General features: G+C 43.3%; 1 protein-coding gene across 1 annotated transcript in view; it reads left to right on the top strand.

The window, feature by feature from the left end:
• Positions 1-15,195, top strand: part of LOC130401636 (R3H domain-containing protein 2) — a 42,594-nt gene that overhangs the window by 11,945 nt on the left and 15,454 nt on the right. The window contains exons 2-14 of the mRNA XM_056605540.1: positions 7,258-7,356; positions 8,559-8,698; positions 8,835-9,047; positions 9,203-9,244; positions 10,514-10,600; positions 10,744-10,867; positions 11,399-11,477; positions 12,020-12,079; positions 12,463-12,603; positions 12,749-12,857; positions 13,329-13,424; positions 13,684-13,715; positions 14,426-14,473. Coding sequence (XP_056461515.1) covers positions 8,889-9,047; positions 9,203-9,244; positions 10,514-10,600; positions 10,744-10,867; positions 11,399-11,477; positions 12,020-12,079; positions 12,463-12,603; positions 12,749-12,857; positions 13,329-13,424; positions 13,684-13,715; positions 14,426-14,473 — 977 coding nt within the window. The 5' untranslated portion in view covers positions 7,258-7,356; positions 8,559-8,698; positions 8,835-8,888. The remainder of the gene's footprint in view (positions 1-7,257; positions 7,357-8,558; positions 8,699-8,834; positions 9,048-9,202; positions 9,245-10,513; positions 10,601-10,743; positions 10,868-11,398; positions 11,478-12,019; positions 12,080-12,462; positions 12,604-12,748; positions 12,858-13,328; positions 13,425-13,683; positions 13,716-14,425; positions 14,474-15,195) is intronic.

Genomic DNA, 15,195 nt, shown 5'->3' with positions numbered 1-15,195 from the left:
CAGGCCATATATATTTATGATTCCCCCTAAGCCTACAAAATTGTTTTATTATCAAGGAATAAATCTTAAAGAACACAGAATGGGGGATCCCTTCTCCCAGGGATGGTGAGAAGTGCAATGGGTGCCACAATTGACATACAGAGTAGTATTACCAGCAAACATTTTAAGTGTAATAAAAAATATATATTTGTATTGTCCATGGCAATGAGGTGCTGGCTAGTCGCTAGTCTTAGCTGGGGAATAGATTGGGCAGGGTGGCCCAGGAAGCTGTAGGGGATTTATAATCCAGTACCTTTCGGCACGAGGGCTAGGCTAGTGCTAGTTAACAGGTCGATTCAGGGGTCTATAGGTGTCAAGGGTTCAAGCTGGATGCTTTTCGTAATGGAGTTTGGGCAACCGGTCATTACAGAAATCGAGTCTAAAATATATAAATGCTCGGATGAGCACCTCTGCCTCTGCTGCAGATAACATTGGTCTGATTTAGCAATGTATCTATGATGAATTAGATGCATTGCATTAGATACAAATTATCTATTGCAGTTCTGGCAATACTTTTTACATCTCGATCAAAATTGAGCATATGGCAAGCCATGAAAGACGGCAAGATTTCTGACAAAGGAACTTTAAGAGATAGCAGAGCCATCTAAACACACCAACGTCCTCAGACTGTGTTGGTTTTTTTTAAGCTGCCACTAGTTTTGGGCCGCCCATCTTTTAATTCAACCATCCGGATTGAGAATGAGTTGTTTGATCCAATAGGAATGTTGTCAGCGTAATAGGGAAAGCAAATTCTGTGACTGGTTAATAAGGCCAAGAGGAAGACCATAACCTTAACCCAGTGTGATGAGAACATGAAAAGATGGGCACTGACTGTTGTGATAAAAATACAAAGTAGAAATGGATGCATTAAAATCCCTTCATGAAAACCTTATCCACTCGTAAAACATATTTTTATGAATAGTTTTCTTAGGTAGAGGAATATCTCTAACGAACCAGGGAATAACGTTTAACTCCGCCCCTTGAAGTTTCTGGTTTCCAGCCCAGGCTTTTAGCCGTTTCTCATAGTAGAAGTTCTGCTGTAACAGAAGTTCTCCTATAACTTCATAGGACCCATGCTGGATGCATGATTATCAAAACGTTGGTTCTTGTTTGACCAAAGCAATTTAAATGGGTGAGCCATCGTCTTTGTCTACGTGTTCAATCGATTTCATGTCGTACTGTACTCAATTTGAGATACATTTCCTTTTCATGTTTTACCATTTGCTATCCTTTTGCTAAGCTTGTTAGCACAGTCAGCAATGCACGGTGGTTTGTTCTCATCCCAAATCTGCAGAATATTCTGAAATAAAAAGCGCTTTATTAGAATTGTGAAAGTCCGTTCTGAGAAGAAATGTGTTCTTGTAAATATGTCACTAACAATGCAGTCTTACTTATAGGCAGACATTAGTTATATAATTGTAGTATAAAATTTCACTGCCATCAAAACACAATTAATCCACAGGCTTGCATTTGTGATTAGGGTCTCTTTAATCAAAATGTTATTCCTTATTAGCCTAATACATTTATTTCATTGATTTGTAATGTTAAAGAAACATTTTGTCATATTCCCAAAAGCCTTCTTACAAGGCTGCTTATTGCATGTGTACCTGAGCCCTTGTGGGCCTGCAGGATTGAGACATTTTTTTAAGGACCTGAAGTGTGCAGTTGTAAGTGGGCCACCGCGGCTGTGTAGTACCTGCGTGTTAGTGTTTGTGTGAATATACCAGGTGTGTTTGTACATTGGTAAATACGCTTGGCTCTATAAGTGTGTGTCTGTGTGTGTGTGTTTGTGCGTGCACGCAGAGGATGGGGGGGGATTGAGGGGTATGGCTGCCTTTCTCTTGGTGACAGAGCCTGTTGCCATGGAGCTGTTCTCTCCATTGGTGGAGGCCTAGTCCAATCACTTAACAGCACAGTCTGTTTCATCATTGAGAATTTTCTCCTCTCTTCCCGACTCACTCTCCTTTTCGCTCTCCCTCTTCGATCATGTTTTCTTCTCCCCTGTCATCCCCCCCCCCCCCACCTTCCTAACAAAATGAGGGAAAGAGGATGCATTTGGATTGTAATGAAGGAATGGTCGTTTATCCAGAGTCCATTCTGGTAATATGTTGATGTTGACACTGATCATCTTTGAATCCTCTTATTTTATTATCTTCTGTACTGACACTCAATTCTCACATTAGAACTTCTGATGCAGCTTAATCCCCCCCACCCCAATTTATTTCTTCTTAAATTGAACCTCATGCTAGTTATGCTGTCATCTTGTTAGGTACATGTGATGGCCTGGAGATTGTGCAACCAAATCATGCAGTGAATCTTTCCTGGTCACTTAGCTACATAAGTATCACTGCATGCAGTGATGCATACACTAGTGGCTTCATTCATAAGGGCTGGAGCTATTTTCCGAGTTGTTTGTTTGGCTTCTCCATGTGTGACAGTCTTCAGCTTTTTTGCTGAGCCAAAATAAATGTTCTGTCTGTGCTCTGTTGCTGTTATTTAGATAATCCCCAAGGCCTAGCTTCTGACAAACAGGTTGATAAGAAGACGTTTCTGCTGGACCTGCACACGCCCATTATTATAAGAAGGGGCAACTGATAAGAAGTGCTCAATGACATCAGTGGGGAAACTAGTGTTGTGTAAAATGTTGAGTTTTTTCGACCATAACCCTCGAGCTGGCAGTACTGTGAGCCGCATCAATAAAGCATTCCGGTTAAGGATTCCCCCTTTCTCCTTTGCTACCTATTCATTATGTAAAAGGGAGAACTTGACATGCTCATCCCCTTGCATACATTGTCGCGGCGTACTGTGGGTCCATTAGGCCTACTCTCATTTCTCTGATGCCTGTTTTGTCATTCTTGCAAAGAAAGTCAAATTTAGCCTGGTAAAGCGTGGTGGGGGAGAGAGACACATGGAGTAACTAAGGAAGGGGAGGGAGAGAGGAAGATACTTTTAGTGAAACGAGGGGAGGAGCGGGAGGCAGAGTCGTGGGGTGTGAACAGGAAAGAGGTGGCAGATGGAGATGAGGTGCGACTGAGGAGAGGGCGAGAAACACAGGTGTAACTAAGGAACGAGAGAGAGAGGCTGCTGAACTTGGAGAGCGAGTGACAGAAAGGTAGCTAGGTTTGTGGGGAGGGAGGGAGGGAGGGAATGAGTCAGAGCTCATCCCACAGGACTGAGTGGGTTGGCTGAGCGGAGGAGGATGGCGTCAGCAGCAAGGGCTGACAATCGGGAGGACACATTAAACGTGGAAGAAAAAAGCAGAGAAAAGGGAGAAAGTAAACAAATCGGTTAGTGGTGGGTGGACTAAAGGATGTGAGGACGGGAGGGGCCAGGTGACAGGCAGGGGTATCCTCACTGAACCGAGCGTTGCACACATAACAGGTTGTGGGATGATGATGACGGATTCTTAGTTGAAGAAAGACGATAAGTAAAAGAACGGAACCCCAGTTTCCGCTCACTAACCGTGGTAATTAGTCAAACTTGGCAAGGGACACTCGTGAGCACGGGCAAGCCGGCCTTCTTCGTGAACGGTCGCTGTATGAGACTGATGGATAAATGTGTTCTTGTCTGTCAGACTGTATAGTACCCCAGCCCAGTCCATTCGCCTACTAGTATTTCAACCTTTGCCAGACCGGATCTGTGGGGGCATGCTACACTGTACTGTAGCCAAGGCAATAGGGGGAATTCTTTCTGACGTTCATTCACACATAAACCACAAACACCGGTGCGCTGCCACATACACCACATACACCTGCAACGACTACTGCTTGTGTTTGCTTCCTTTTTTGTGAAACAGGTTTTCTGTGATGTTTTCAAATGGGCTCTGTGCTCTTCAGAATACTGAGTAGGTGAATTATGTTGAGGTTCCATTCATCTTAATATCTTACTCGGAGGCTACGCAGAGACTATATTGCATTCTTGGGGAAAACTGTTATGATGATTGACGATAACTTGATACAAAAAGGATATTGGGCACAACTATGTACTAATGTAAATCCCCCTTCCGCACCCACCCAAGAAGTTTTGCAACTCTATGTGATGGGTTTTGGTAATAAGCTAATGCAGTGGCATGGAAATGAGGGAACTGCAGAAAACATTTACTTGCAGGAAACTATTACTTGAAGATATATGCATCCATTCACATTATCACCATATTACAATTTCATGTCCATGTTAGCAGACCCCATGCCCCCAGTGTGCACAGAAATTCCACTCACTTCTGTGGAATGCCCGGTTGCTAACTATTGCAAAGACCATGACCCAGCTTGCCCTGGAAAGACTAAATTGGACAGTGACGTACCTGCTGCACATAGCCTCCTTGACCAGCATACTGATGCCCATACAGTGCACATGCGTGCCCTGTATTGTACAAGCACTTTTCATGTGGAAGTAATTATCATTGAAGGTGATCAAAGAAGTGGTGTATGTATCCAAACTCTGCCACTACACAAGGGTGCACGACATTGTGCAATGCACATAGTGGTCATTTCATTAATTTTTTCCATATTTTTTTGTATGTGTTTATCAAACCCCCTGTTTTATTGGTAGCTGTCACATGGTCATTTAGTCCAATAATTCAACTATGCGGATGTCCTTTTTGGATATGTAGCCCGGAAATAGATATGGAAAGGTTTAATATCTCTCACTCTACTAACCTTCCCTTTTTGCTCCCCACCCTCCAAAGACCATGCGCTCACATCCCCTGATTGTGAACCGTGCAGCATTGGCTGTGTTTGGAGTGGTAACCCGACACCGTGGGCTGGGCAGGGGATGACCTGTTGCTGTCAGCTAGTGACTTGTCATCCACCATGCTTGTATTGGTGGAGCTGCCAAGGTCGCTAATACCCTGAAGTGGGTCAGAGTGCCCTGCACTGATTCATGCATGCTGCTACTGGACTGCCCTGCTCATGTGTGGTTTAACCTGGGGGGGGGGGGGGGGGGTCAAGCTATGCAATTTTTACTTTGGTTTCAATTGCATACGTCTGTTCCAAAACATTAGTCCAGATAGTTTTCAGCAAAAACATAATACAAATGGAATTGCACCATGCATTTACTGCATTTATCTGAGCCTCTTCTTGAAGCCTCTTCTCTTCTAAAAAAATATGACTCATGGTGTAGGTAATTCCTGTGCACTACCCTGTGCTATCACTTCAGTAAAGGTGTGATACAAGCGAAGAATCTCAAACTCTTTGCTGACCATTGGAATAAGTCCTCTTTATTTACTCTTGGAATGGTGTGAGGGCAGGGGAAAGCTACTGAAAGCCATTGTTAAGGCAATAAGTGTAATGCAGAATGTCGATGTATGGTCAAAAGCAAGTGTACTGACTAAACCATACGTGCGAGTAAAAGGTGTAAAGCTCTAGCAACCTTGTGCCTTATTGTGTTCGGTTGTGAGCCGAACACAATAATAATTCTTCCCTTTTCCTTCTGGCGACTTTTATTTGTCCAACTCTCTGGCGCTAACTGTAATCCACATATTTATTTTTTATATCATCCTTCTCCCTGCCTCTCTTACTGTTGCTTGCGCGACGCAAATGGCAGCAGCTGAGAATGACGTTACCGTATCCTAGGCAACCCATGTTCGTGTGGGGGAAGTGGGGCGCCTAGAGGAGGAGGAGGAGGAGGGAGAGAGCAAATGGGAGAATGTGAAAGAGAGAGAGAGAGAGAGAGGTGCGGCTGAGGTGGAGTGAATAGGGTAGGCTGCTTCATTCATGAGCACCATTTGGAGATCCCATTCATTGTGTGTGTGTGTGTGTGTGTGTGTGTGTGTGTGTGTGTGTGTGTGTTCTACTCATTCATTCTATCACTGCAGAGAATATTTGAATCAAATTTCCGATTTACACCACATAAGGCACAATTGCATTGCAAGCAGTGTGTATCCGCGTGGAGGATTTTATATATGCATACATCAATATGTGAAGAGGCAGCCAGAGCCCCTGGTGAATCATCAATACGCTGTGTCGGTAGCCAAGTAGAAAGTGTATCTGCGTAGATATCTTGGCTGTGTTGTGCTGTGCTTGCTGCTGCATGGCGTGCGTTGTGTAACTGTCTGCAGAGCGGGGCGAGGTTGTGTGGGTGTCCTGGTCATTGATGCATTGCGTTGCTGCTGCTGCCGAGGAGGCTGATGACGCCCTTGCTGTTGCATTGCCTGGGTCTTCCCCACACCGGGAATCCCAATATCTCTCGCTCTCTCTGTGTCTCACTGTCTCCCTCTGTCTCTCTCTCTCTCTGTCTGTCTGTCTGTCTGTCTCTCTCTCTCTCTCTCTCTCTCTCTCTCTCTCTCTCTCTGTCTCTGTCTCTGTCTCTGTCTCTTTGACTCTCTCTCTGTCTCTGTGTCTCTCGGTCTCTCTCTGTGTCTCTCTGTGTCTCTGTGTCTCTTTTTTATCCATTAGGTGTTTGTGGATCCCCCCCATGTGTCCAAGCAAAGCTTGTTTATACCGCAGAGGGTGCCCATGTATGTATGTGTGCATATGACAAAACCTAATTCGATGATGACTGCTGTAATTAACAGGTTGTCGTTCATGACAAGGGAGGTGGCAGAGCTCAAGCTGTTTCCTCTGATTGGAGGAAGTTAAATGAAAAGGAACTTGTAATTGGAAGATGATGAGGGGTTTTTGATTGATGGAGGCAGAATATTGAGTGTGAGTGGCTGACTCTGTAGGGTATACTCAACTTGCTGCTACATTTATTGTTGTGTGGCATTAGGTATTTCCTTGTTCTTAGATTGGATACTCGACAAATTTAGTAATAGGAATTCGATTAGTGGTTAAAACACCCAATGGAAAATCTGTGGGAAAATCCTGTGTTCAGCAAGGCTTGGTTACCATAATGATTGGCTAGACAAGAAGATTAAGATCTGGAATACTACAAAGATGCTGTTAACATGGAGGTTAAGTAAAGAGTTACTTTGTGATGGGAGATATCACTCGACTTGTTCCCTTTCAAATAGTACTGATGCTTGCAGTTTGGGGAAACCCATTTTAAGGAGAAATGCACCTTTTGCAACATCTTTTGGTTTCATTGAATAAATATCGACTTTATTTTTTGTAATGGTTGCCCTGGCACTTCTATTGGCCAATGGGCTCCGCGTTTCCAGGAGCTCTGCCCTACAGAATCCCCAGCAGCAGCAGCAGCAGCAACGGCAGCAGCAGCGATGAGTCACTGGATGTGTGAAAAATGACGTCACCCGTGTCTTCCTCTTTCCCTCTCGGTCTCCAGGACTCCTCATTGGAAGGCAGAGCATGCAACTGCACTGAGACGGAGACGGAGAAGAGAGCAAGAGAGTGAGAGAGAGCGAGGCTCCAGAAGAACGTTCAGGTGGGGGCTGGTCGGTCTGTGTTTCCCTCCCTGTCCCACTTTAGTCTGGCTAGCTAACCGCTGCCCATTCAGTTCCACCCGATTGCTGTTAGTATGCCTGCTACTTTTGTGCTTTTTCACCGGTTGTGTTGTTGTTGATTGAAGTGTTTTTCTGGTCTGCATCGATCTTGCACCTAGGGAATGTGGGGTTGCCAGGATGTCATTGTGTAATAGGCGTGTGTTGTTCGTTGTTTTGAAGAATGATTTATTTTATTTGCACAACTCATCTGTTTGCAATCAAAGATTACATATTTTTTTATTAAGCTTCATCTTGGAAACAGTGATTAGGATTTTTTTTTTTAAGATATTCTTACTGTTAAAGCTTTACACTGCAGCTACTTAAACAGTAATTTTTCAATATTGTTCAGCTACGGTGCATCACAAAATAGCGGAAATATAATTGTTTCTGAATGATTTTCATAATGGATCCGAAGTGAAACGCCAGTATATATTTATTTTAAGTATACTATTTTTATTATGTAAAATTAGTATACTCTGCCTGATGCTATTGACTACTGAGGCAATCAGGTACGGAGGGTCAGTCGTTTTTGGCCAGGAATTTAGGGAGGATGGATGAAACCTACTGAATGTCGTGAAACATTAATTCTCCAAACTAATAATAAGCGGAAGAAAGAACCAAATGAAAATGTTTGGTTGGCTTGAGCGTAACAGCCTCCTTTGCCAACAGTACTCTTTGATCAATACTGTAGCCTGAACCTTGCAGACGCTATCATAATAAGCAAAATTGTCACTATAGAGAGTGGGGCAGAGCCAGGATTAATCCCTGCTCTTGGCTCCTCTGAACACGGTCTTGAGTAAGTGCTGTCTGCTTTATTTACCTTTTTTATAAATCAATAAAGAAAGAAGTCACGAAGAAATTATGATATAATGCTTGAATAACTAATCATTTAAAATTCCTGAAAAAGATATTTATTTGAATATCAAGACACCATTGATCGTTTAAGATCGTTTAAGTTATAGATTTTTAACAATGAACATCCACTCCCTGGGGATTATGGCACGGTCAATGGATTTTGTCGTGCAAATAATAATCAAAGTGAACAATCTGTATAATCATGAAATCCTGAAGCCATAAAGATGGTTAAATAGAAATAAACAATCTCTTGTCTAACTGACCTTGTCGCTGTAACTGATGCCTCCAGCTCTCAGGCTCCACACTTGCCATGGACTGCCGTGCTCCTCCTGCTGCAGCCCAACCCGCTACTCCACTCTAGTGGGATCCCCTCCTCCTTGCCGGTGGCATCCACCCTGCGAGTCAGCGCACATCTGATACCATCCATAGGTATTCCACACAGTAGTCGCCACCAACCTGTCTGCAGTTTTGCAGCTACCTCTCTGTCTGACCCCTCTGATGTCCCAACGGATAAACACCTAAGTCACACACCTGCCTTTTTTTTTTTCTTCTCCCTGACCCCTAGCCTCTGCTGGGTCCTCCAGCCCCCTCCCCCCACCCTCTCCCTTTCCCCAGAAAGATGTCAGTAAGCCTGGCAACGGACATCCAGCAGCAGGGAGAGAGTGGGCCGCTCACCGAGCCCTGTAGCCGAGGCATGGGCTCCCCCCAACCTCAGGCCACCATGGATGGGACCGGGGAGGGCCTGGAGCCCGACGACGGCTCCCTGCACGATGCACAGGTGAGACGCAGGGAGGGAGGGAGTAGGGGGTTGAAGAGGGGTACTCATTTTTGGATTTCAAATTGTCTACGTATTCATGATTGTAACATATTGTGCCATATTTACAAAATAGGTTGTAACATAGCAGGATTAATGTCTTTGTCCTTTACACACAGAGACGGGCGCCTAACCACAGCCATAGCAGGAAAAGGCCTAAGGTAACTGTACTTTCAAAAATAAATAATATTGTATTATATCGAAGGTTGAAAGGTTTTAGTGTCGTTAAAGTAGAAACACTCAAAAAATTTGTCCAAACTATGATAATATTTAATATTGCACTTCTGAGTCACGACTATCCGTTGTTGTTAGTGTGAAACAAGACAATTTTGGAGCATCCTCGTAAACAAGAAGGACACGTTTCTTTTAATATGTACGATCCATGTTCCAAATTAGAATTTCTAATGCATTGAGAAATATATATTTGTAGCCTATTTGTGTTTAGTAAATAACTTATAAAAAAAGATTAGATTAATCAAATTATCTAAAAGTTGCGTTGAAGTCCTAAATCAAGCCCTAAATTATAATGTGTGCTGATGGATGGTAAACTGTAATTACGCCAATATAGACCGCATCATACATGAGCTTCACTAACAACTAAGGCTTGAAAAAAACAAATCTTTATAAAGGCCGCACCTGTGTAAAACACATGCTTTATAGTACATCAAATCCTATCCGAAGGCCCCCACGTTCTGCTGAAAGGTACAAAGGCATTCTTTTGATTGTGACCTTTTAATTCAAGTGTTTTGCATTGAAGAGCTGCAGCATAACAAATCATTGAGTCTGTGAAAAGCCTTTTGAAATTTTGGGATCTTTCTGTTGGGGCAGCGCCCCTTAGTAGACAACGCATGGTTCTATGTTTAATATAATGAATGGTATTGATGCCATGCGCGCCAAGGCCTGGAGCAGGCCTGGAGCAGGGTTGGAAATCATAACGTGGCTGTATGGGGGCGGCGCTGTGACAGCTCTAGTTGGAAACACGACCAACTAAAGTTTCAATGAAATTGCTCCGCAGCACTAGTGCTGTTCAAGAGAATGCAGATAAATGCACTATTCTGAATGACGGATCACCAGAAAATAAATAATAATAAACACCCAATGATATAAATATTGAAGTTTATTTCCCAATTAGCAGGCTTATTATTAGTAGCCTAGATAACTTTTTCAACCTCTTGGTGCAAGAGGGGCATTACCATTTAGCAAACATTATTATATTGACCATGTCAATATTATTTGTATTCTATAGCAGGTAATGCTATAGAATACAGGGCATAATCAGTGCGGAGTGAAATCGCCGCAAGGCTAAATGTCTCCGACACTTGTTTGGAGGCTGCACAACCATCATTTGTCTGAAATATTTGCATACAGGACGAGGTCTATATTAGATTATTTACGGTATGGTGTAATTGACTGAATGGCTTGTGTTTCAGTCCAATGCCAAGCTGAAGCTGGTACGGAGTCTGGCGGTGTGTGAAGAGTCCTCGGGTCCATTTTCTAGCGATGGACCTCCAGAATCGGTACATTTCATTCATATGCTTTCCTATACAATATGCTCATGCAGTATCACGTATAATGCAGTTTTCCATGCCATAAGTCAGCTTAATGTATTGACCGGTTGGACAGTCTGATTTCTATCTGCTGATCCGATCTCGTTTTCCAGGATATCATTCAGCTGCACATCAGCTGTCCGTCCGACAAGGAAGAGGAGAAGTCCTCCAAGGAGGAGTATGAAAACGAAGAGAAGGATAAAAAGGACAAAACGCCACGCAAAATGTTGTCCCGCGGTAAGATTGCGATCGTACGCATTGTATACATTTTGTTTTTTATGACGTGTGATGGTGAGTTGCATCATCTGACCATCTATCGCCAAGAAGACAAAGCAGTCAGGCATGGCCAAGTATCTGATTGTGATTGAATCCCATTAAGAGTGCTAGTGCACCCCATCAGTTAAATCATTTAAACCAATTTGCATCGACATGCAGGTGACTTCTAAGAAAGCCAATGGGAATTATTTGCTTTGTTTTCCCTGCCTTCTTTGTTTCTTCTGTAATCTTTCATTTTCTCTTCACTTCTGAGACATTCCGGGCTTTTATGAATCATAGAGCAGTAAGGAGACAAAACGACTTAGCCCAGTTGTGTGTGTGTGTGTGTGTGTGTGTGTGTGTGTGTGTGTGTGTGTGTTGGTGCCTCCATAACTACATGGAATTGGCCAGTCAGGTTAACACTTAATCTCAGCATGGAGTCGCCGGGGTTCTCCAAGGCTTTTAATAATGCATTGGAAATGCCCTCATTGATATATTTATGATCTCCCTCAGACTCCAGTCAAGAATACACAGACTCCACTGGCATCGATGTCCATGAGTTTCTGGTCAACACACTGAAAAACAATCCCAGGTATTTGTCCCACATCCCCTTTTGCTTCGTGGTCAGGAACGGACCAACAACAACAGTGGCTTGTGTATGTCAACCTGTCAGACTGTTTTATTTTGTTTATCATCATATATGTCCGATCGGTGCAAAGGCTGCTGCTTGAATCTTCAAAGGAGGACAGCATTTTTGACCCGGAAGCTTTAGCCTGCGCCATCCAAGGAAAGGAAATCCCTTGTTTCACCTAATGGGCTTTCTATTTAGAGATCTCCCCAGTCTTTGGCATTGGATAAGTCTGGCCTGCGTCAGCGGCAGCGCTGGGGGTGCTTGAGTGGGGAAAGGGAGCTGGCCGTTCTCTCCTTCCTCTTTAGATGGGTTGGAAATAAAGAGCCTCGCCTTTTGATCTTTCCCTTGTACTTACACACGCTAATCAATTCTCTCTCTCTCTCTCTCTCTCTCTCTCTCTCTCTCTCTCTCTCTTTCTCTTTCTCTTTCTCTTTCTCTCTTCTCTCTTCTCTCTTCTCTCTTCTCTCTTCTCTCTTCTCTCTTTTCTCTTCTCTCTCTCAAAGGGATCGAATGATGCTGCTCAAACTAGAACAAGATATCCTGGAGTTTATAAATGATGACAAGTGAGCCACATTCTTCATAAACAATCGCTTGTGTTTCATTTAGCACTCCCTGGTCTAGCCCATTTCTGCTTATAGGCTGTTGTGGTAATCAGATAAATATGGCATGTTCTATTTGGACAAAGTTAATTGTTACTGACCATTGTGTTATATAACTATGGGTGAGCTTTGGCAGAGACACAAGGCATTTTAGTAGTAACATGACTATATCCATAAAACATTTATTTGAATACATCTTGTTTGTTTTTTATCGTTGCATGTACATATGTGACCGCATTGGAAAGTTGGCTACTGCTACCTAAGTAAACAAGTCATGGCACCATGTTTGTCCACGGGCAGTAGGAACCTATGCACTGACGTCTGTCCCTTGGTTTTTTCACTGGCAGTAACCAGTATAAGAAGTTTCCCCAGATGACCTCTTACCACCGCATGCTGCTGCACCGGGTGGCCGCATACTTTGGCATGGACCACAATGTGGACCAGACGGGCAAGGCTGTCATCATTAACAAGACGGGCAACACGCGCATGTGAGTTGCTCAAGAGACGCATTCACTTTTCAGTTGAAGCAAAAGTACATTGTTACTATGACGTTTTCTTTTTATCGTATGTGGTTGATGTTGAAAAGTCGTGAAGTTGACGTTGTTGTGCTCTCGTTTTTGATTTGCCCCACAGCCCAGAGCAAAGGTTTTCTGAGCACATTAAGGATGAGCGCAACATTGACTTCCAGAAAAAGTTCATCCTGAAGAGAGATGACGCTAGTATGGACAAGGACGATAATCAGGTACTCTCCAGTACTGTGCTTAGTAAGTGTTGGACTACGAATATGATATGCACAGTACAAACTATCTTCATCGAAGCCTTTTCATGGATTAATAACGTGCATCATGTAGCTGTCAGTGAAACACAGGAAGGTGCCTATTGGCACAAAATCGTGTAGAGGATGCAGAACAATCTTGCTTGTGATGTTTTAAAGATGCTATCGCAGGAAATGGAACAATGCATTTCAAATGAACTAGAATACAATTATAATTTTATTCTGGCTAATTTAGAATTGATCTATGAACGCTCCAACTCTGTCTTCTTGCAATTGCAGCCAGTCTAGCAAACCACAATAATTATGATCAATGCATTACAGATCTTACAAAAGGATGCAATGGCAAGGTGCCCTGAGTAGCCCAGGCATGAAATCGCAGCTTGAATGATTATCATGCATGTGTTTCGTATAACACTTTGAGGTCTTGTTTCCCTGCAGATCCGTGTTCCGCTGCAGGACGGGAGGCGCAGTAAGTCCATCGAGGAGCGTGAGGAGGAGTATCAGCGGGTACGAGACCGGATCTTTGCCCGAGAAGTAAGTATTGGGTAGAGACAGCTTTTCAGACCCCATCATCAGTTAACAGTGAATCTACGGTGGTCAGAGGAAATGAGAGTACAGGCAGGGTGAGATTTTCTCTTTGTGTTAAACCCGTACTGAGTCATGTAACCGACCCCTGATAAAACGCTAGGCTAACATTTATCTCTTGCAAAGAATTGAAGCATTGGGCTCTTCTGTGGCCCTTCTTCGGCTGGAATTAGCCATTTGTAATGTGCAGGTGTCTTTTTCTTTACAGTCCTCTCAAAATGGCTACATCAACGACAACAGGTAAGATGATGCGTCCACTAGAGAGTTTGTTGTGTATAGTAAATAAGACATGGCCAGCCCTGCTCCCTTACTCACCCCAGATGACACTGCATGCCTTGCCAACATCCTGTCTCAGTAGACGGGGGGGCAAGTGCCCTGAAAGCCAATGGTGTCTATAGACGCAATACATTTAGGTTGTCTTAATAATGGCATTTAAAGCGGAGCTGATTTCCTATTTTGCCGCTGTGGATTTCATAACATTTGGTATCAGATGTTCAATTCCTGAGGTTAAATTAACCTGTAATAATGAATTTGCTAGGCCTGTTGAGATTTGGCTCAATATGACTGCAGGGGTTATATCATCTGTTGCAAGCATGTGTTTGTTGTGGAAGGGCATTTTGCAGGGGAGGTTAGCTAACAGAGGCAGAAAAAGTCCACCACCCTCCCCAGGCTTATGGCTGTTGACTATGACAGATTTGTAGACAATATGCTGAGGAGGAGAGAAAAAGGGGAGCGTGGGCCTTTTGAGCAGTCGGGTTCTGCCTACTTTGCGATTTTATTCCTTTATTTAATTATTTTTATTTTCTTGGAGGGCTGGAAGTTGTGCACTGTGCCTACCTCAATCTCCTACTGACCCCCCCCCCCACCCCAGTCCTTTCCAAGCACCCTCAACCCTCCTTCAATCCATTCCTGTAACCCTAGCGTTTTTCTCCCAATGTTAACCCCAACAGACTTTCCACTGAGGGCTACTCCTCTCAAAAGAGGAGGCAGATCTTTAGGTACTGGGGTGTTCTGCTGACCTTGACCTCTGTGTTTGCCATGCCCATTTCTCAAAGTGGTTTGGTGGTCATAATGGTGGTTGACTTGTGGTGCTTTTCCTCTTTTGGTTTTTGTTTGTTTTTGTAATTGAAATGTATCTCTATCTCTGCTTGGCATAGTCCGCTGATTGATGGCTATTCCAGCACTGCACTGTGGGACCCCCCATGACCCATGCATGGCTGCTTTATAATCTCACTGGGGGCTGATTTGACCTAGCTTACTTTCCACTCCGTCGATCATCATCAGCACTGCAATTCTTTTTGGTTATTTTTCATACAGCAACCGCATTGCTTTCAGTCGCATTGTTTGTTTTGTGAGTTATTTTTTTAGTTTTCAACAACATCCGTTGTATAATGCATGATAGAAATCTCCATTGTGCGTTAGACTTGCAACAATCAATTATGGGAGCTGTATATCAAAAACAAGATGATGGCAATTTTTTTGTGATAGGAATATTTAATCATCTATGCTCGAATGTAATACACAGTAATTTTTGGTATCAAAAACAAGATGATGGCAATTTTTTTGTGATGGAATATTTAATCATCTATGCTCGAATGTAATACACAGTAATTTTTGGTTCGACGTTTTTTCAGGCAGAAAATATGAAACGTTAAATCAACGACACACTTACTGTCTTCGCCGGTTGGAACAAATCAGTCTTTTGTGTCCTTAAAAATAG

The sequence above is a fragment of the Gadus chalcogrammus genome, chromosome 13 (genome assembly GCF_026213295.1).
Source record: "Gadus chalcogrammus isolate NIFS_2021 chromosome 13, NIFS_Gcha_1.0, whole genome shotgun sequence".
NCBI classification, from domain to species: Eukaryota; Metazoa; Chordata; class Actinopteri; order Gadiformes; family Gadidae; genus Gadus; species Gadus chalcogrammus.
This window is presented reverse-complemented; position numbering and strand designations above follow the sequence as displayed.